At 41.1% G+C, this 23,800-nt stretch overlaps 1 protein-coding gene across 1 annotated transcript in view; it reads left to right on the top strand.

Annotated features, from left to right (window-relative positions):
* Positions 1-23,800, top strand: part of dnajb14 (DnaJ heat shock protein family (Hsp40) member B14) — an 84,843-nt gene that overhangs the window by 57,766 nt on the left and 3,277 nt on the right. Inside the window, exons 5-7 of the mRNA XM_042755010.1 lie at positions 8,654-8,739; positions 18,011-18,120; positions 21,066-21,238. Coding sequence (XP_042610944.1) covers positions 8,654-8,739; positions 18,011-18,120; positions 21,066-21,238 — 369 coding nt within the window. The remainder of the gene's footprint in view (positions 1-8,653; positions 8,740-18,010; positions 18,121-21,065; positions 21,239-23,800) is intronic.

Here is a 23,800-nt window from a genome sequence, read left to right as displayed (position 1 = left end):
AGTGGCAAAAGCAAGTAACAATAAGGTTTTGCTGAACAAAACAAAACTTAGAATACATAATGTATTATAAACAATTTAAGTAATGTACATTAAGCATTATATCGAAGACCTACCGCCGGCGCCAACAGCCTGACGATTATTTTTTTTTTTACATGTTACTTCGTGATCTTATACTTGTTTAATATTGGCTAAACAACATTTAATTCAAATGCCTACTAAATCTTTAATATTTGCCATTTCTTTATGACATCATCTGTAATTTCTTGAATATGCGGACATCAAAATGTGTAAACCCAGAGTGAGGGTTTGAACTTTTATTTTAAAATAGCGATGAACAGTTAAAGGGTTAGTTCACCCAAAAATGAAAATTAGGCTGTGTTTTGTTGTGAAGCTGCTTTTATTAGTAATTTTAGAAAACAAACATAAAGCCAATTTTCAGCATACCAAAACTCTTGGTGTACACATCAGCAGCAGGCCCATAGCATGCCTCTTTGTCACTTGCCTAGGCAAAATCGTTGGTGCAGTTAACAGTTTATTTTGATTAAATGACAGTATGGGTCTGTTCAAACTGTCATGAACATGAGCACATCAATGCAAGTGTTTCCACTGTACTGCACATAAAAATGGCTGACCAATTAGATGTGCTTTTATGTATGTTCCCAGAAATGCTGTGACTTGGTGGCACTCATGCACAGACTGTTTTGACAGTGGCAGTGAATAGAGGAAAAAGAATTCAGACCTGGCATAAGCACCACATACTGTCAGAAAGTGAAACTGCATTTTCATGTAGCCTGTCTGTCTGTGTCTGTGTCTGTGTCAAGAACATTTCTACCATATTCTTTTATAGCATTGATTGGTGTAATAATATGGCTTACTATATGGCTTACTCCTTTGTCTTCATAAGTGTTTTTTTTTTTTTACATTTTTACATAACAAATAATCAATATAGTAGCTTATAGTTACTATTTGTTTAGATAATCATTGTGATAAAGTTCATTCAAGGGAGAAGGAAGAAGTTGGAGTCGGCGGGACTGAGGCTTGTGGCAATTTATTTAGTTTGACAAAACAATAAACATAAGTGTAATCACACACATCAAATAACATAAACTCAGAGTATGTTGGCTGTATACTTGTCCACGACAGCATCAAGTCAGGCCATGAGTCCGAAGTCGCTCTCTCCCTACCACTTCAGCGTCACCGTGGCCTTTTTACAGTCTCCCCACGCCAATCACTGTAATAAGAAGCAGGTGAATGTCATTCTACACTTGACCTACTTACTCACCGCTCATCTCCGATCGCTCCCTCCTGCTGCAAACCCCGCTTAACCACGCCCCCCTCACCACATATCCCCCACCGCCCGACTCAGGCCGGGGAGCTACAGCCATCTGTGCCCCTGGCCTGTGGATCACCTTGAACTTAAAAGGCTGGAGGGCCAGATACCAACGGGTGATCTGCGCATTGGTATCCTTCATGCAGTGGAGCCACTGCCGGGGCGCGTGGTCCAAATAGAGGGTGAATTCCCTGCCCAGGAGATAATAGCGGAGGGTGAGGACAGCCCACCGAATTGCCAAACATTCCTTTTCAATGGTGCTGTACATCGTCTCCCTCTTAGAGAGCTTGCGACTGATGTACAGCACCGGCCACTCCTCACCCCCTATTTCCTGTGCCAGAACTGCTCCAAGCCCACTGTGCGAGGAGTCTGTCTGCCACTAGAAGGGGAGTGAGAAGTCAGGAGAGTGTAACAGCGGTCCGCCACACAGGGCAGCCTTTACCTGGGTTGAAAGCCTGCTGACACAGCTCCATCCACTGGACCGGATCTGGCGCTTCCTTTTTAGTGAGGTCAGTCAGCGGGCTGGTGAGGTCCAAATAATTAGGTACAAACCTTCTATAATATCCTGCCAGCCCCAGGAACTGCTTCACCTCCTTTTTAGTCTTGGGCAAGTTGCAACCGCTGCAGTCTTATTAATTTGGGGATGCACCTGCCCGTGGCCCAAGTGGAAGCCCAGATCCTCCACATGCCCAATCGCACACTTCTTTTGGTTGGCCGTCAGCCCGGCCCGACTTAGCGCCACCAGCACAGCACACAAGTGCTCCATATGCCGCTGCCAGTCATTACTATAGATGATAATATCATCCATTGGCATACACAGCATGTGGCCGTAAGATTTTGTGGTTTTGTGGCCGGTGCCCCGAACAACCCAAAAGGAAACGTGACAAACTGGTGTAATCCAAACAGCGTTGTGAAGGCTGTTTTTTCTTTGGATAATGGAGATAAGGGGATCTGCCGATATCCTTTTGTCAAATCCAGTGTCGAATAAAATTGAGCTGTACCCAGCCAATCAAGCAATTTGTCAACCCCGCGGCATTGGATATGCGTTGAATTTCAACACAGCATTCACCTTATGATAATCCACACAGAATCGCACGGAGCCGTCTGTTTAAGGTACTAAAACTATCGGGATCGCCTAATCACTGTGGGACTCTTCTATTACTCCCATCTCTAGCATTGCTTCTAATTCCATCTGAACAACCTTTTTTTTTGTTAAGGTTTTTTTTGTGTAAGGGTTATGGCCGGCTGCGAACAGTCTAAATATGGTGCTTTTTGTTGTTGTTTTGTATGGGGTTGGTTGGAAATGCATCTGCAAAAACGGCCTGTAGCTTAGCTACATCAGTGAACTGCGAGGGTGAGAGGTGATCTCCGCCAGGGCCAGAGCCAGAGATTGATGTTTAATATTCGCCTCTGGCCCGAGATCATCCTCCTCACTCACTGCCGTCGCTAGCATCACTGATTCTACCCTACTCCATTTTCCCACTTGGGAGATTAATCGAAACTGTGCATCCACTACACTTTTCACTGAAAAGTGGCGCAGCGGTACTTCTTCCAGGTATCGGGTTGCATAGTCCACCAGCACTAATGCAAACCGATGCCTGCGTGCTGATCGTTCTAATGGCCCGATGATGTCCATACCAATTCTTTCAAAGTGGACCTGCATAAGAGGGAGGAGGTGCAAAGGGGCTTTTGGGGAGGCCAGTGGATTTACCAGCTGACATTCACAACAAGCCACGCACCACCTGCGCAAAAGAATCGGGTCATGAGACAATTTAGTGGCGCCTCCTGTCCCAAATGTCCCACCATTGGATTACAATGAGCCGCTTGGAATAACAATTGCCAATGGCTTTTAGGTACTAATAATTGGGTTGTATCCTGTTTTGTCTGCATGTCTTGTGTCACTCGGTACAACCGCTCTTTTAAAATAGCAAAATAGGGATAGGAAGGTGGACGAGTCGGTTGGAGACGTTAAACGTCGATGGATTGGACCTGTTCAAATGCACATTTTATTGTGTCATCCTGGTACTGCTCCAGGGGAAAATCATCTCGCTCAGTGAGGATTATCCTCTCATCCATGCTCCGTTCCCCTGACTCAGTATCCGGAAGTCCCGGTTCAGCCTCTCCCACCTGTGCATCGGCCACGCTCCCCAGCTTTCTTTCTCCACAAGAAACATCCGCACACAAATACCCCATTAATTGACTAAATGCTGGCCAATTTGTCCCCAAAATTAGCGGATGTCGGAGGTGCGGGTTAACTTAACACTATGCTTTTTCCCCCGAAATTGAATAACCACGGGCATTAAAGGAAACTTTACCACATCCCTGTGCACACACTGTACTGGAACCACACAGCTTTTATCCAATGCCTTGAGCTGAATCAGGCTTTGATGGATCGAGGACTGGTTACAACCTGAATCCACCAAAGCAAGATATGTACCCCTTTAATACTAGGGCTGAACAATTTTGGAAAATAATGTAATTGCGATTTTATTTTTTTACCAATATTGTGATTGCGATTTAATGTGCGATTATTTTTTTTAAAGCTCTTTATGTTCTGTATTATTCAACAAAGACAAGCTAAAAAAAATCATTGTATAGTATGGCCAACACAATATTAGATAGATTAAACAGTAATGTTCTTTTCTGTAGCCCAAGCCTATGTTACGATGAAATTAGGTGATGCATGAACTGATATGAATTACATTTTTATTAAGCAACTACAGTCACAGTCACATATTGACTGATTTGTTGAACTTCCAACCTTCCCTGAAAAATAAGCCTGGTGTAAACATTAATATACAAATCACACACTCTAAAGTAGATTGCAGAAATATAAAAACAAATCTGTTGCTGTACCACAACTACTTTAGGTAATTCAACACTGTAACACTGTAATAAACACATGTAAACATGTGGATTGCACTTTTTAAACACTGCTAACTTTAGACCAGTGATTCTCAAACTTATTTGGTCGCGCCAAATAATTTCACTAAATATTATTTTTTATTATTATTATTATTATTTTAAAAATCTACAGGGAAAAAACACCTGCATCACTTGAAACATTGAAAAATAGCATAGAGAGAATAACTGTTATTATTATTATTATTCTCTCTGTTATTTATTTATTTATTTATTGTGGGTTTCATGGTGTCCTTTAAGGCATATAGGACACACACAGGCTTTCCTTTTCACCAACAACATTAAACACTGTCTACATCTGACGCGGACCACATATGACGTACTGACACAAAGTTAAAATTATTTGCAACGGTCGCTTTGTCATGTCCAGTGTACAGTAGAGCTGTTGCGGCACGATGCGGCAACTGTAGCGTCCGGTATAGACACAGTGAGTGAAGCCAAGAGCAAGATATGCCACGTCATATTTTCTGCGTTTAGTTTTTGAATGACCAGCACCTACCTTGCTCTGTGCAACATAATCTATGGCTTTTCTCTTCCCGTTCACAAATCAATCCATCCCCCATTCTAAGTAATGTCCTTTGGCTGTTTACTTTTTTATTTCTTTTCTTTTTCTGCTGATGGCCCACGCGCCCCCTGCAATACTCGTGCTCCCCAGACTTTAAGAAACCACTGCTTTAGAAAGACTTTAAATAAATAAATAAATAAGAATATATATATAGCTTATTACCTTATTATATGTAGTATTTTAAGGTCAAAGTCTTCAGTAATGAAATGTACGGTAACACTGTTAATGCTTGAGTAATTTCAATGTGCCATTTTGAAGTACACTCACCTAAAGGATTATTAGGAACACCTTCAGAACTGCCTTAATTCTACGTGGCATTGATTCAACAAGGTGCTGAAAGCATTCTTTAGAAAAGTTGGCCCATATTGATAGGATAGCATCTTGCAGTTGATGGAGATTTGTGGGATGCTCATCCAGGGCACGAAGCTCCCATTCCACCACATCCCAAAGATGCTCTATTGGGTTGAGATCTGGTGACTGTGAGGGCCATTTTAGTACAGTGAACTCATTGTCATGTTCAAGAAACCAATTTGAAATGATTTGAGCTTTGTGACATGGTGTATTATCCTGCTGGAAGTAGCCATCAGAGGATGGGTACATGGTGGTCATAAAGGGATGGACATGGTCAGAAACAATGCTCAGGGTAGGCCGTGGCATTTAAACGATGCCCAATTGGCACTAAGGGGCTTAAAGTGTGCCAAGAAAACATCCCCCACACCATTACACCACCACCACCAGCCTGCAGAGTGGTAACAAGGCATGATGGATCCATGTTCTCATTCTGTTTACGCCAAATTCTGACTCTACCATCTGAATGTCTCAACTGAAATCGAGACTCATCAGACAAGGCAACATTTTTTCAGTCTTCAACTGTTCAATTTTGGTGAGCTTGTGCAAATTGTAGCCTCTTTTTCCTATTTGTAGTGGAGATGAGTGGTACCCGGTGGGGTCTTTTTGCTGTTGTAGCCCATCCGCCTCAAGGCTGTGCGTGTTGTGGCTTCACAAATGCTTTGCTGCATACCTCGGTTGTAACGAGTGGTTATTACAGTCAAAGTTGCTCTTCTATCAGCTTGTATCAGTTGGCCCATTCTCCTCTGACCTCTAGCATCAAGGCATTTTTGCCCACAGGACTGCCGCATACTGGATGTTTTTCCCTTTTCACACCATTCTTTGTAAACCCTAGAAATGGTTGTGCGTGAAAATCCCAGTAACTGAGCAGACTGTGAAATACTCAGACCGGCCCGTCTGGCACCAAACGACCATGCCATGCTCAAAATTGCTTAAATCACCTTTCTTTCCCATTCTGGCATTCAGTTTGGAGTTCAGGAGATTGTCTTGACCAGGACCACACCCCTAAATGCATTGAAGCAACTGCCATGTGATTGGTTGATTAAATAATTGCATTAATGAGAAATTGAACAGGTGTTCCTAATAATCCTTTAGGTGAGTGTATGTTATATACGCTTTCAAACATTTCTGTGTGTAGCGTGCCAGTTGCCAGGTTTTCACAACAAAACCCGCCTAATTGCTACTCAAAACTAGCCCAATCACGTTTCGAGGGGGGTCCACCAGTATACCAGCTGGTAAAATACGTGTTTTATGGAGGGGTTCCCCAAACAGCGGACTTGGCAACACTGTAGTGTGCCAACTTGATGCTTCCTCTGAAGACTGCACTTAGATGTGTTCGACCCCAAAGAACTGACGTGGGGAGAGCGGAGAGAACGGTATTACGGTGGCACCTGCGCTGGCCAGCCCTGCCCCCCTTGGCAGCACTTTCGAGCCAGTGGTAGACCCCGGGGTGTAACTCGGGAAGAATACCCGGACGGGACCTGGGCAAAGGGACAGGATGAGGGGAAACAGAGGGATTAGGGGAAGAGAGAGAGAGACAGCTGGCAGAGACTCGCCGACTCCTGGGCATGCCACCATCTGGTCTTCCGCCAACTGGATGGCCAGGTCTAGCGACGCCGGGCAGTGGAGCTAGACCCATTCTGCCATTTTCCTCGAGAGAAAGCGATAAACTGCTCCAGCACCACACGGTCGAGGATTTGCTCGACGTTGCCTCCCCCAGCCGGTAGCCATTTGCGGCAGGCGTCCCGGAGCTGTTGAGCCAACACGAAGATCCAGCGACCGAAATCATTAGCGATGTTGTTCTGGGCTTAGGCCGACCCGCTGCAGGTCGTCGAAGACCAGGAGGTTCTGAACAGGCAGCTGTTGGACCGCCACCTGTGCCTCCCCTGAGAGCAAGGGGATGAGTCGCACTGAGCAGTGCTCCTTTGGCCATCCACAGGCTTCTGCTGATTTCTCAAACAGGTCAATAAACGCTTCTGGATCTTCTTGGGGCCCCATCTTGTTCAGGTGCACATTGAGCGGGTGTCCCTGGGTTCCGTGTTGGTGGCCTCCCTGCCCGAACCTCCTGGTCCATCCAGCTCCGGAACAGCTCATGGTTCTCCTGCTGCGTGTTCGAAAGTTATTGTAAATAATGCTCCTGGTTGTCTCTCGTTTCTAGTGGTGTTTGTTGGTGTTGGTGATGGAGGTCCGCAAGTGACTGTATGATGGCAGCGGCCGTGCTTCTTCCTTCCCGGGTTTCAGCACCAGTGTGATACAGTTCATTCAAGGGAGAAGGAAGAAGTCGGAGTTGACGTGACTGAGGCTAGTGGTAATTTATTCCGTTCGATAAAACAATAAACATAAGCGTGATCACACGCATCAAATAACATAAACTCAGAGTACGTTGGCTGTATAATTGTCCACGACAGCATCGAGTCAGGCCATGATTCCTCAGTCGTCTCCTGCTGGCAGAAAATGAATTTGCATATGCCGCCAAAAATATAGCAAAAGGCTGTGGAAAACACAGCTTCTGTTATGAATATTATTAAATATTTTAATTTGAATGTCGGATTGAAATGAATGCTGTTATTAGAGTAGTTAATCGTATAATGAATTATAACTACTATAAATATAATGAGCATTAGAATGACGTTTCTTTAACTATTTAATGCTCCTATAACTTTTATTAGGTTAAAAAATCAAGAGGATATGATGCTATTTACTATTTTTACACACAAGAGGCTTTTAAATGAATTATGAATCTAAGATATGCATTTTAGAGAATTAACAAATAGTTAACATTGTGTCATATCAGTCAGAAAAGCAGTTCTGGGTTTTTTATTTATTTAATTTTTTTAGCTAACTTTGATGTTATTCTTCACTGAATAACTCTAAAATGTTTTCAAAAGCCCTTTAAAATTAGATATGTACACAGTTTGAATTAAATGAAAGTATAGTCAATTTTTTTAATTATGTTTTTGTGTTTTGCTTTGGTACCGAAATTGGTACTGAGAACCGTGGATTTTTACTGGTATCGGTACCGAATACTGAAATTTTGGTACCGTGACAACACTAACCCTGGCCTTTTTACGCCACACATTTTTAAGTGTAATTTTTAGTATTTCTATAATGGATTTTATAATGGTCACAATGCAACCACTCACAATGTGTCAAAGCTCCAGCGACAAGCAATGTTGTCCACACTGAACTCAAAAATGAGGTATGACGCACCACAATCAACCGCAAATAGCAACACAATGGATTTGAGTGAGTTTCATGCAGCATCTGATTTTGAACTTCAAAAAAAAAATCCTGCCTTGTTTCAGATGTAAACCCCACAGGGACCCTAAACTACAGTAGTTCCAGAAGCTATGAAAATTTCCAGTGGTGGAAAAGGAGAAAAAAGTCTGAGTAATATGGAAAAGATGTCTCTTATCACTTGTCACGTTAATGTGTCATGTCTGGTTAGGTGTGTGGGGAACTGAATATGTGATTTTGTGTTTTTTCAGCGAACACACATGACTTCAGTAATGGCCGAACACACAGTCACCATCCGGATGAAACCAGAAGAGCGAGAGCAGAGGAGAGGGGAGATGTATGTATTTTTTTTTCTTGCTCAATCTTCATGAAAAAGCTGTCCTCAAATTTCGTCTGAGCAGTATTGCCAAGAGTGCTGATATTTTTGTATTAGTATGAATGTCTGTATTCACAGAAATCAAAACTATTTGTTTATTTCTGAATAGAGCCTGTTGAGAAGAGTTGTCTGTGTTTTCTTACACTCCAGAGAGTGTTATCTCTCACTAGTGAGGAAATGGGAAGACCTGAGAAAGCTTTCGGTCTGTGTATTGCTCGGTGACATGCAAACCTAATAAAAGCTTCAGCTTTGACAGTATTCTTGTTGCTGTAAAGGGAAAATATGAACTGGCCAATTCATGTCAGAATGTAAGAATGTACTTAGTAGCAATTACTTATTTTTAGAAAACAATTGCATAAAAACAATATCAAACTCGAATACTGAATATCGGCACAGCTGTGAAGACCTGCAGCACAAGGTCATTCCAGTCATTCAGGTTCGCTTGTGTGCGTGAGATATAAACACACATACCTGAGTGCTTGTGTTCCCAAATATCAGCACAGCTGTGATTTAGACATGAAGCCACAGACAATCACAAGCCATGCTGATATTCGGGGGAAAGAATTGCACAATTGTGAATCTGATATCATAACTGTGATACAATTCAATAGACAACAAATTATCATTAAGAAACGTACATTTTAGAGACAGTTTTTCCACTTTGTCTGTTTTTGCTTTGTGAAAATAACTCCAGACAAAGCCACAGCAGAATTAACACAGTCGGTCGTGTTTTGTTCCTTAATGCATTATATCTGATTTATAAATAGTCCCTTGTTTTGTTCAGAATAATATTTTTGAACAAATTTAAAATGTTTTAAAGACTTAATGACAATCACCTACCTACAAAAAGAACTACAGAAAAATCCCAACTACCAATGCACAGACTGACAGTCTGTCTGGAACACTCAAATACAGACAAGCAGAGTGGTACAATCAGTAAAACTTCCCAGTGCTGTTGGACTGGTACTGTAAATCCGCACTCTTGTATCAGCACTTTTGGAATGCTGCTTAACCAATCAGATTTGAGGACCATGACTAACTCTAATTACAGATTAAGTGCTTTTCACACTTAAAATAGTAAACCTTGGGTCATTCTAAACCCCGGGTAAGGAATCCTGGGAATCTATAAGCTGACATTTCACACTGTAGATTTCTAAACCCCGGGGTTAACATTCTTTACATATGCATTTTTGGGGTGTCAGTATCACTGATTACACAAACACAGCACTCAACCTGTTTATATAATGGCTTTTGCATTGAGCATCATTAAATTTATCATTTTAATTTTTTAACATTTCAGACTGTATTAATCACAAATTTTTTTCAATAGACTTTTGACATATTTCCCCTCAAATGTTTCATGCTGTACATGTGTGGCACCTCAATGTAGGTTTAACACCGCAAAAGAGGTGCTAACTGTGCTCCAGAGCAGGGTGAAAAGCAGTGTTAACACCACTTCTAAATTATACAGGTCCTTCTCAAAAAATTAGCATATTGTGATAAAAGTTCATTATTTTCCATAATGTAATGATACAATTAAACTTTCATATATTTTAGATTCATTGCACACCAACTGAAATATTTCAGGTCTTTTATTGTTTTAATACTGATGATTTTGGCATATAGCTCATGAAAACCCAAAATTCCTATCTCAAAAAATTAGCATATTTCATCCGACCAATAAAAGAAAAGTGTTTTTAATACAAAAAAAAGTCAACCTACAAATAATTATGTTCAGTTATGCACTCAATACTTGGTCGGGAATCCTTTTGCAGAAATGACTGCTTCAATGCGGCGTGGCATGGAGGCAATCAGCCTGTGGCACTGCTGAGGTGTTATGGAGGCCCAGGATCCTTCGATAACGGCCTTAAGCTCATCCAGAGTGTTGGCTCTTGCGTCTCTCAACTTTCTCTTCACAATATCCCACAGATTCTCTATGGGGTTCAGGTCAGGAGAGTTGGCAGGCCAATTGAGCACAGTAATACCATGGTCAGTAAACCATTTACCAGTGGTTTTGGCACTGTGAGCAGGTGCCAGGTCGTGCTGAAAAACGAAATCTTCATCTCCATAAAGCTTTTCAGCAGATGGAAGCATGAAGTGCTCCAAAATCTCCTGATAGCTAGCTGCATCGACCCTGCCCTTGATAAAAAACAAGTGGACCAACACCAGCAGCTGACATGGCACCCCAGACCATCACTGACTGTGGGTACTTGACACTGGACTTCAGGCATTTTGGCATTTCCTTCTCCCCAGTCTTCCTCCAGACTCTGGCACCTTGATTTCCGAATGACATGCAAAATTTGCTTTCATCCGAAAAAAGTACTTTGGACCACTGAGCAACAGTCCAGTGCTGCTTCTCTGTGGGGAATGCGGCACCTGTAGCCCATTTCCTGCACACGCCTGTGCACGGTGGCTCTGGATGTTTCTACTCCAGACTCAGTCCACTGCTTCCGCAGGTCCCCCAAGGTCTGGAATCGGTCCTTCTCCACAATCTTCCTCAGGGTTCGGTCACCTCTTCTCGTTGTGCAGCATTTTTTGCCACACTTTTTCCTTCCCACAGACTTCCCACTGAGGTGCCTTGATACAGCACTCTGGGAACAGCCTATTCGTTCAGAAATTTCTTTTTGTGTCTTACCCTCTCGCTTGAGGGTGTCAATGATGGCATTCTGGACAGCAGTCAGGTCGGCAGTCTTACCCATGATTGCGGTTTTGAGTAATGAACCAGGCTGGGAGTTTTTAAAAGCCTCAGGAATCTTTTGCAGGTGTTTAGAGTTAATTAGTTGATTCAGATGATTAGATTAATAGCTCGTTTAGAGAACCTTTTCATGATATGCTAATTTTTTGAGATAGGAATTTTGGTTTTTCATGAGCTGTATGCCAAAATCATCCGTATTAAAACAATAAAAGACCTGAAATATTTCAGTTGGTGTGCAATGAATCTAAAATATATGAAAGTTTAATTTTATCATTACATTGTGGAAAATAATGAACTTTTATCACAATATGCTAATTTTTTTAGAAGGACCTGTAAGTCTGAAATGTACCTTAACTCGAAGTTGAAAGCAAGGTTTATTGACAGTTATCTGGGGTTAAGTGCAGTGCGAAAAGCCCTTTAAAATCATTAACCCCATTATAAACCTGGGTTAACAGAATCCTGGGTTGTCTTCTAATATGTGTGACGCTGTTCAATATTCCTGAATGGACTTTTTGAACTAAAAGGCAAACAAAAAAAACTGTGTCGCTAAGACTTTTTCTCAGATTACTGAAGCCTTTTTTTTTTTTAAATAACACAGTGTAACTGCACAGCCATTGGTGCAGTGAATAAAAAAAAACAAACCAATGGCTCGGCAGCGGATCTCAGAGAACCGAGGTTAAACTCAACCGTTCCAAGAAAAACTCCTACAACCTCGGCACATACGGAGGGCAGAGAGCGTACAAAAAGTAAAGCAATTCTGATGAGTTTGAGCATGTTATGGCCAAACCCTACTCAGAGCTAGTTCTGCCTTCTGGCAGGTGCATACCAACTATGCAGAAAAGGGATGTCCAGATTGTGAAACCTAACAAATGTGGACGGCGAGGCCCAGCCGGTCGCCACACAATTTCTGCGATAAACACACCGCTAGACCAAGCCCAAGAAAGGACAACACCTCTGGTGGAGTGGGCTTGTGTTCTAATTGGGCATTGAAAGCCCAAGGAGGAGTATGTCAGCATATTTGCGTCAACTACCAACCAGGAAAATCTCTGCTTCGTGACCGGATGCCCTTTGGTGCGGCCCCCGAAGCAAACAGAGTTGTTTTGGCTACCTTAATGGGGCGCATCGCTCAATGTAAATTCTCAGTGCCTTGAAGGGGCAGAGTAGATCCAACTCCTGGTCCTCCTCCGAGGGAGGAACTGCAGAGAATGTAATGACCTGTGTTCTGGACGGAGTGGAGAACACTTTAGGTACATAACCATGCCTTGGCTTCAGGATGTCCTTAGAGACAATGGGCCCGAACTCAAGACAGATAGGGTTCACAGAGAGGGCCTAGGCAGTCTTGGCCTATTGGTTAGAGAGTCGGACATGTAACCCGAAGGTTGTGGGTTCGAGTCTCATGTCCGGCAGGAATTGTCGGTGTGGGAAATGAATGTACAGTCTTCTACCTTCAATACCACAACTGAGGTGAGACCCTTGAGCAAGGCACTGAACCCCCAACTGCTCCCCGAGCACCGCAGCAATATGGCTGCCAACTGCTCCAGGTGTGTTCACAGTGTGTGTATGGTCACTACTGTGTGTGTGCACTTGGATGGGTTAAATGCAAAGCACAAATTCCGAGTCTGGTTCACCATACGTGGCCACACATCACTTCACTTTCACGGCTAGTCTCCCATTCGCTTGACCGATGCTAAGGCTAGTAGCAGAGCGGTTTTCAGCTCTGTACATAGTAAAGGGTAACGGTAAAGTGGTGAGGTGGATTCAGCCTCCTGGACCCCTTCAAAAAGCGGACAACTAAGTTGTTCCTGCCCACCAACTAGCCAGTTATAGGTGCGTGAGAAGCTGCTATAGCTGCTACATAGACCTTGGGGAGGTCCGCAGGCTCCCATCAAGAGGCCAAAGGTGCAGAGCCCACAGCTCAGGCATCAGGCTAACGTTCATGATGGCACAGTTCAGGTGCCTGAGATCCTTTTTGGGGATGAGGAAGTAACGGCTGTAAAAGCCTGACTCACTCTGGGTTGAAGGAACCATCTCAACAGCTCCTTTTGCCACAAATTCATCACTCAAGGACATGCTCTGCTTTGTACTGAGGTGGTAAACATGCCGCTGAATCACAGGGGTCTTCGTGCAAATTGAAGTGAGTAACCTCATTTTATTATCCCCAAGACCTAGTCTGACACTCCAGGGATGGCCTGCCAGGCCTCAGCCTACGCTACAAGGGGTTGGATTGATTAGAGTAGTAAGTCGCCGTGAGGAGACCTGACACTCATGATAAGCGGAAGAGAAAATTTGCTCTCTTTTTGAGTATGTTTGTGTTTCATTTTGCCTGCTATCACAGCAGAGAGGTGTGTGAGTGATTGCACAGGCCCAGTATTCACAACAAACACATTGACCTCTGGACCAGAACTGAATGGGGTGCTTGGAGGAATACTCAAGGCTGCTTGAGGGGTGGTCCGGCTGCAGCGAGACTTTGCCCCTTCCTCTTCCTGTCCTTAAGATCAGGATGACGCCTGAGGCACAGATTCCAGCACTATCTTGGGCCTTGGGCTGTGTTCTTTGTGGCGCATAGGGCCAGGTTGGTCACACTGCGCATTTCCTGCCGGATCTGGTCCAGACTCTTCCATGCAATGGAGGAGTTTGGCCTGAAAGACCCTGGAGGACCGCCACTGAATGAAGTGCAGAGTTCACCTGCCTGGCCGAGGAGTACGCTCATCCAGCGAGGGCAGATGTTGTTCTGCACAGTTTGGAGGGGTTATCGGCTTTTCGCTTTCCACCCTATAGCAGTGGGCGGACAGAGGTGTGTGGCCACAGACTTGTCAAAAAGGAGGCAGCTTCTCGTAACCTCTTGCTTCAGTGCCATCTTACGGAGGTGAGGAAAGATGAAGTCGAAGCATGCAGGCAGGCTGAGTAAGAGGCACGCCATGATCTGGTGAGCTTGTCGTGGACCTCCAGGAAAAACAGAGAGGCTCGCTGACGAGGGGCTCGACAGTACCCCGTCAGGAACCATTCGTCCAGACGGCTGCGAGTGGGGTCTTCCAGGGAAAACCACTTCAATCCCAGCTCCTCTACTGCTTTCGAGAGGATGCAGAAAAGTACGGCATCCATTCCGGGCCTGATGTCGCTGAGCTCGGACAACAGCAAGGGGGTGGGGCCATTAACTGACCCCGACAGCTCCTCTGCATCCAAGGCTGCTAATGACATGCTGTCATCGAGTAGCTCGTCGTCACTCCCACCGAACGATTGCTTGTGCTGGTGGAGGGACGCTGGTCTGGCTGAGTGAAGAGGAAAGGGAAGCCTCTCTGTGCGGAAAGAGCGAGGCATGCAGGACTTGAGCTGGTGTGAGCTCGCTCGTCTCAGAGCGCTGAGATCCTCTGACCCACAGTTTTTCCTCTCAGGTCTCTTAGAGGAAGAAACCAGGAGTGCTCAAGGGGCGGAGTCACTCTCTGAAAAGAGAGCTATCCATGAGCGCAGAATGGCAAGACTCATGTTTTCGCAGTGAGAACAATTTTTCTCCATGAGGCCAGCTTACGTGGGAAATCCCCAAGCAGAAATCGCACTCACCGTGACTGTCAGCAGCTTGCAGGGGAGACCTGCACAAGCTGCTATAACGGTGCAGCATTTGAAACAGTGCTGTGAAAATTTGCTATTTTATGTTCGCCAGAAGGCGGCAAGGGAGAAACCGTGACCACTGCTGCTGCAACGCTAAAGGCAGCGGGAAGAAGTGGCAAATCTGCTGAGCAGAGAGGTCACTGGCCGGCTTGTTCCACTGCAAGGTGTGTCTATGATGAGAATGCTTCAAGTCTCGTACATCAGTGAAGAACGTCGTCGTCACTGAAGGAGAAGTAATCTGAGGATCCTTTGCCAGAATGCCTACTTATATAGCCAGATGACCCTGCCCATTCTGGCGGGCTTTATGGCCATGGGCTCATGGAGCTCGGTGCTGAGCCATTGGTTCTTTTTTTTATGGCCGTGCAGTTACACTCTGTTATTAAAAAAGGCTTCAGTAAACGGAGAAAAAGAAGTTTCTCCCAGTACGAGTTAAGTATCAAAATGGGATGATTGTTTATACAAAACACAGGGTTTTTGTGACTAGTGACACATCAATATGAGGCATCCATTCTTCAGTTTCTGATTGTGTATTGGTAAGCATCTGACCCTTGTTAAAAGTGTTGCTAACAACCATTCTAAATTCAAGTGTAAAACATTTCTCTACCTAGGGTTAAGAGCAGGGTTTAGAAAAAACAATAACTTGTTGTTAAGGCTTGTGTGAAACTTTCTTACTGAAAGTTAGGGCTGGACGATATGGCCAAAATTTATATCACAATATATTTCTTAATTTCGGTCGATACGATATAATTCCGATATCAATATGAACACAATTAAAAAACCTAACTACCAAGAACGCCCACAACAGATCTCTGTGCATACAAACTTATGAAAAATTTATTTGCCAAGTCTGACACCACATTTAAAACTATATAATATTTTAGAAAAAAAAAAAAAAAAAAAAAAAGGCACAAATAAGTTAATGTTCAACTTTTTTTTGTTGTTGTTGTATTTAGCCTTCATACAAACAATAAATGTGAAATCACTGTCAAATAATCATCTCAGACTCACCTAATTAATATCTTTAACTTCAAACTATAGGCTATTATACACTAGTCAAAAGTTATACACCAATCAAAAGTTTTTGAACAGTAAGATTTTTAATGTTTTTTAAAAAAATTCACCAAGCCTGCATTTATTTGATCCAAAATCAGCAAAAACAGTAACATTTTGAAATATTTTTACTATTTAAAATAACTGTTTTATATTTGGAAATATTTTAAAATGTAATTTATTCCTTTGATTTCAAAGCTATATTTTTAGCATCATTACTCCAGACACATGATCCTTCAGAAATCATTCTTATATTCTGATTTGCTGCTCAAAAATAATTTGTTGAAAACAGCTCAGTAGAATTTTTCAGGTTTCTTTGATGAATAGAAAGTTCAGAAGAACAGCATTGATCTGAAATAGAAATTGTAACATTACAAATGTCTTTATCATCACTTTTGATCACTTTAAAGCATCCTTGCTAAATAAACATTTCTGTAATTTCTTTCCAAAAAAAAAAAAAAAAGAAAGAAATCATACTGACTCAAAGCTTTTGAATGGAATAGTGTATAAAGTTACAAAAGCTTTTTATTTCAGATAAATGCTTATCTTTGGATCTTTCTATTCACACTGAAGACTGGAGTAATGATGCTAAAAATTTAGATTTGATCTCAGGAATAAACTACATTTTAAAATAAAACAGTTATTTTAAATAGTAGAAATATTTCAAAATGTAACTGTTTTTGCTGTACTTTGGATCAAATAAATGCAGGCTTGGTGAGCAGAACAATTCTTTAAAAGGAAAACATTATACAACAACAACAACAAAACATTTTAAAAACATAAAAAATCTTACTGTTCAAAAACTTTTAACTGGTAGTGTAAGCTGATTATTCTTATAGATTGAAACAAATGTGCTTTAGCAGTATAAAGAGTATGAAAAGTAGCTCCGCTTATGAATGCTGCTTTATCAGATAAAAATGAAAATGCTATCAAAATTTTTCTGAACACAGTCAGTTCCCTTCAGATATACATTCATATAAAACACCCGCAACGTGTTTTGAACCGTGCAGTGCTCATGTTTATTCAACGAAGTCGAACGCCAAAAATAAATCATTTTAAGGGAAATACTGCAAATGGATATTAAAAATATCGGAAATGTGTTTAAAAATCATATCACCATTATTGAAAAAAATTATATCATGATACATATTGATATTGAATTATTGTCCAGCCCTACTGAAAGTTATTTATTATGCTAGGCTTTGTTTTAGTTGTTTGATAGAAGGGCTTGGATATCAGTACACAATTCCCAATTTAGTACAATTTCATTTAAAAAGTTTTCATATATATTTCAGTTTCCATTTTGACTACAGATGAAGAAATTCTCTTTCTACTTACACTGTAAATATCCTAGGGCAGTGTTTAAGACTGATTCAAACCAATAACTCTTTTTAAAATTCATTAAATAAGCAACTTACAAGTGTCATTTGTTCAAGAAATTGGATTATACGGTTGCATTGCATTTAATTTTGTGTATAAAATAAGCAGAGTTTTTATCATGTCACTGAAGATTTAGTGCTGCTTAGAAACGGCAGGAAAATGATAAACAGAATCTTCTAACATTAAGAAAGCATTAAAAACATTAACAGCAGGGCCTATCCACAAGTGAGTTAGCTCAGCAGTATGAAGTGATATCTGTAGGACATAAAGTATGTTGAAAAATATTTTCATGCAGCCACTGATAATAGCCATAAAGTAAAATATTGACCATGGGATTTTAAGATTCGGTATTAGGATATTTAAATAAAATATTAAATTAAATAAAGATCACAATTAAACTGAAAATCTGTATTTTTACACAGTCCTATATGAATGATTCATTCTGTTATTCTTGTTTTAAAGTGACACATATAATGATTAATGCTGGTGTCTGTTCTTTAGGGTGGGTTCTCCATGTTTATTCAGCTGATGCCAATCGTTGTGCTGGTCTTGGTCTCAATCCTCAGCCAGCTGCTGGTGTCCACACCACCTTATAGCCTGTACTCAAGACCGTATGTCATAATACCTTATAATACATGCCTCACACTACCTTACAGTTTACACTTTAGATAATGTGTAATAATGCCTTATGTTATATGCCTAACAACTTGCATGAATTTCACAGGTTTATAGTAAATAACATATAATGTAAGTCATTACAGTTTATGGCCTCCACCTGCCTGTATGCACTCCTGACAACGTCTAGACCTGCTCCTGACAAGATGGCAGATGTTGTCCTTGGGATTGTCCTGGTAGACCTGGATCAGGGCATCAGTGAGACCCTGGACAGTCTGTGGTGCTACTTGGCAGCTTCAGATGCTCCAATAGATATTGTCCCAAAAGTTCTCAATTGGATTCAGGTTTGGGAAATGTGAGGGCCAATCAATGGCATAAATGCCTTTATCATCCAGAAACTGCCTACACACTCTGGCCACATGCGGCCGGGGATTGTCATGCACAAAGAGGAATCCAGGGCCTGCTGCACCAGCGTAAGTTCTGACAGTGGCTCTGAGGATTTTATCCCGGTGCCTGACAGCAGTAGGGGTACTGTTGGCTAGCATGTGGTGGTCTGTGTGACCCTCCAAGGATATTCTTCACCAGACCATCAGTAACCCATTGCCAAAACCGGTCATGCTGGATGATGTTGCAGCAGTAGCGGCTCCTCACTGTAAATTTAGGTGGGGCAGATTCTGGGTCGTAGCGCTAATTTTGTAAACTTTCTATTCTAATCTCTGAACACATGGGGACAAAATTTTGACAGAGATTTTCTTTGCTTTATCCTGTAGGTGGCGCGCTAATGTTGATTGACAGGCTCGAAGAACATGCATAAAATGCTGTATTATAATTGCTTTAATATAACATTTATCACCTCCAAATGTTGATTTAGAATGCTCCAAGTTGTGGAGCAATTCAGGTGAGGAAAGAAGATCATATGTCTATTCTCAGAATAAACAAAACAAACACAACAGAACCATATAAAGGTAATTCGTGTGAGCACATTTAAACTAAAGGACTTAACATATAGTCTAATTTAATTTGATCCACTTCTCCATATAGAAAAAAAAAAACTGACATGCCAACTAGTTACTGACCTGATGCAGACACATAGCTGAAGCGGATTGATCGTCTTGGTGGAGCGAGGTTCACTTAAGGCAGGGGTCTCCAACCCTGCTCCTAGAGAGCTACTGTCCTGCAGATTTCAGCTCCAACCCAATCAAACACACCTGAACCAGCTAATCGAGGTGTTCGGGGCTACTTGATAATTACAGACAGGTGTGTTGGAGCAGGGTTGGAACTGAAGTCTGCAGGATGGTAGCTCTCACGGAGCAGTGTTGGAGATCCCTGACTTAAGGTAACGTGAAAATAAGCGGGGCATTCTCAAATCTGCCCCAATGGCTCTCAATTAGAGCACACTGCAGTTCCCCTTTTCACCATAGATTTACTTTGCAAAATTGTGGGGCACTGTGGAGCTCAGGAGGTCTCAGCCACCATCTGCCCTGCTTAGTATCATGTATTCATGCCTGCTAAAGCATGCGCAGGATTTTAATATATACTGCTTACTTTATGACTTAAAATCCGAAAAATATTTGTTGCAGAATGCTGAACACATTTACAATTTATTTTTGATTCAGTTTATATAGAGGGCTATTGTTTGGATGAATATTTTGCCCATATAAAAGGGTTAGGATCCTAAAAAAAAATGTCGGGCCCCTATGCCACCCTCCTGGAGTCTGTTTCTGACAGTTTGGTCAAAAACATGCACACCAGAAGCCTGCTGGAGGTCATTTTGAAGGACTCTGGCAGAGTTCCAGAGTTCAGGATAAGGAAAGTGCTATTGCCTGTGGCCTGCAAAACCATTCCCTTTGATACACAATCACTTATGCTTTCTAACAGAATTATATCCCTGAAGTTTAAATGACTTTGTGTTATACCGTGCTGATTAAGTGTTCCTTTAATTTAAATATATATATATATATATATATATATATTATATATATATCTATATATATATATATATATATATATATTATATATATATATATTAATGTGTGTGTGTATATATATATATATATATATATATATATATGAAAATAGCTTATTCAAGACAGTACTTAATATATATATAGTTGTGCTCATAAGAAGAATATGCAAAATTCATGTCTTGAATAAGCTATTTCACATAATGGATGTTAATATATTCTCCACAAGACAAAATAATACTTGAATTTATAAAAATGGCCCCGTACAAAAGTTTACATACCCTAGAATATTAATACTGTGTATCATATCCTGGATGATCCAAGACTGTTTTTATGTTTTGTGTTAGCTGTTAGTTGGAAAACCAAAGAATGTGCAGGAGCAGGAAGAATTGCTGGCAGTTTAACTGTTCAGGACAAACAAGGGACTCATGAACAACTAACACAAAACATAAAAACACATGTGGATCATCCAGGAAATGACACACAGTATTAAGATTTAAGGGTATGTAAACTTTTGAATGGGGTCATTTTTACAAATTCTGTTATTATTTTGTCTTGTGGAGTATATATAAACATATTTTATGTGAAATAGCTTATTCAAGACAGTACTATTAAATTAAATTATTAAATTAAAAATAACATGCAATTTTCTTGATCCTTCTTATGGGGTATGTAAACTTATGTGCATATATGTGTGTGTGTGTAATCTTTAATATTATTATCTTTTGGCCCCTAATAATAATAATCCTAACAAATACTAAAGGGAACCCTTGGACCCTTTATAATAATACTAAATAAGAAAATCTGAGCAGTTATAATAGGATTTCAACAGTGGGGCTTGGCCCACAAATAATAATATTAAAAAAGAAAATCTGACTAGTATAACAGGGTTCTAGAGCTTTTAAATTCCAGAGTGTTTTTTCATACTGTGTGTTAAAACTGTGTAATAGATGTAATCTCTGCTCTTTCACATCCAGGTCCACAGGACAGACTGTTAAAAGACAAACAGAGAACCTGCATGTGGATTATTTTGTCACCAGAGATTTCAAATCAGAATATAAGGGCTCAGCTTTGCTAAAGATTGAGAAGAGTGTAGAAGAGGATTATGTTTCTAATGTGCGAAACAACTGCTGGAGGGAAAGACAGACAAGTATGTGCCATTATTTCACCTTTATCTTTGGGTTTATTTACACAAATTAACAGATGGATATGCTTGAGTATGTTCTGAGGTCCTAATGAACATTATTTTAAAACCATGTTTCATATAAACTCAGCAAAAAAAAAAAAAAAATGGCATGCTGGATATTAGCTTCTCGGCCAAATCCTGACTGATGGCGATCCATTCTTGCCTTATTAGTTCTCAGAGTTGATCACAATTTGTATGCTTCTGCTTGTCCACTCGCCTTTTGAGGACTGACCACATTGGATTGAGATCCGGGGAGTTGCCTGGCCACAGATCCAATATTTCAATGTAATGATCTTTGAGCCACTTCTTTTTCACTCTTGCTTTGTGACATGGTGCTCCATCATGCTGGAAAATGGACAGATCATCACCAAATTGCTCATGGATCGTTGGAAGAAGTCGCTCTTGCAGGATGTTTTGATACCATTCTTTATTCATGGCAGTGGTTTTGGGCAGAATTATGAGAGAGCCCACTCCCTTGCTTGAAAAGCAACCCCACACATGGATGGTCTCAGGATGCTTCACTGTTGGCACAACACAGGACTCATGGTACTAGCCTTCACCTTTTCTCTGAACAATCGATTTTCCAAAAGTCCCAAACAGTCGGAAGGGAGCTTCATCAGAGAAAATAACTTTGCACCAGTCTTCTGCTGTCCAATCCTTGTACTGCAGAATTTCAGTCTGTCCTTGACATTTTCTTGGAGAGAAGTTGCTTCTCTGCTGCCCTTCTTGATACCAGGCCCGTCCTTGACGTTTTTCTTGGAGAGAAGTGGCTTCTCTGCTGCCCTTCTTGATACCAGGCCGTTGTCTAAGTCTTCGCCTCACTGTGCGTGCAGGTGCTCTCACACCAACCTGCTGCCATTCCTGGGCAAGCTCTGCACTGGTGGTGACACGTTTCAATAGCTGACTCCTTAGGAGGAGTGGCATATAATACACAGAGCCGTAGATCACTGACAAGCTATGCAATATCACGTTCATTATCGCAGGTGATTCGATCTGCGATAAAGAACGCAATATTGCCTAATTGTCATTGAACTACAGCTCTGTGTATTAAATCCCGCTTCATCTGAAACCAGGTGATGGAGATTTACTACTAATCATGGAACTGGCTTTACTGACGAGATGCGCATGACAATCGCATGTGATTCATTGCACAGCCCTACTTGCTGGACACTCTGGGATGTCCTGAAGACTTCTTAACTGCAGTCGAACCTCTCTCCTTAAAGTTCTTAATGATCCGGTAAATGGTTCTTTCAGGTGCAATATTCTTTGTAGCAATTTCCTCGCATGTGAGACCATTTTGATGCAAAGCGATGATGGCAGCACATTTTTCTTTGGAGGTAACCATTGCTAACAAGAACACAATGTTTGGAAGTGCTTCTTCCCTCCTTTTATAGCAATCAGTCTGCTCTTACAATCTAATTAGTATAGTGATAGTGATTTTACCTGACTAGTACTCATTCACACTTTCACATGTGCTGCTGATATGATTAGTCAATTAATTTTCCGTCAACTGAAAAAATGAGGGGAAAAGAAACGTAGCGCATTGTTGTTGTTAGTCTGACGGCACACCAAAAATCATCCCCGCCACAGCTGTAGCTTCTCAGTGACAGCATATGCCGCTCGCATCATTTAAAGTCAGGTTATTAGCAGAGAACACAGAACAGGACTCGAATTTCAGCGCAGGATTGCGGCTATTAATAATAATTTTACTCATTCTCACAGGTTCCGTGCTTATACGCGATGACAGATGACGGAACGTATCATCTGCACGTGCTTTTGAGTCTTGAGAAATCACTCACGCTCTCTCATTTTCTGTGTGTCCACAGATCACGATAAGGAGAGTGACAATAGTTATATAGACAATAGTAAACTTTTAATAGTTATTAAAGGAGTTTGCAAATGTGATATTGATTTAATACAACAGTTCAGTAAACAAGTACTGCCTGATTTTGCTGTATTTCTTCAAGAAAAATAGTTCCAAATATAGTAACACCTCAGCCACTTCACATCTCTAAAAGCAAACACAGCCGAGTTTCATTCATTCAATGAAAGTGCGTTTTTGAGCAAATCTAGTGAGTCAGTGATTCATGATTACCCATTCATAAAGACACTTGTTTCATTCTTGAATGAATCAGCTGTTTAAACAAATCAATTGAATGAATGATTCAGTGATAAAATCAGTGACTTGCCGCCACCTGCTAATGGATTTAGTTTCATTTTTAGCGTATAATTTCAATTATTTAAATCATTTAATATTTCTGTATTCAAAATTTTATATTTAAAACCTTAATCTCCACATTAATTCTACTTCTTATTATATTGTTTTAAAGAGAAATTTTAAAAAGCTTATAAACATACATTTTTGAATTTGACAGATGAAAATTATACCATATCAAAGGTAAAAAGAAAATACTCCTGTAAGTCACTTTAAAGTCAAATGTCACCTCGTATTAGGAAGGATCATTTTTGATCAGAATTTTTGATTATTGATCAGAAGGTGCTCCTAAATTTTGAGGACAAGCGCTC

The sequence above is a fragment of the Cyprinus carpio genome, chromosome A1 (genome assembly GCF_018340385.1).
Source record: "Cyprinus carpio isolate SPL01 chromosome A1, ASM1834038v1, whole genome shotgun sequence".
In the NCBI taxonomy this organism is placed as follows: Eukaryota; Metazoa; Chordata; class Actinopteri; order Cypriniformes; family Cyprinidae; genus Cyprinus; species Cyprinus carpio.
This window is presented reverse-complemented; position numbering and strand designations above follow the sequence as displayed.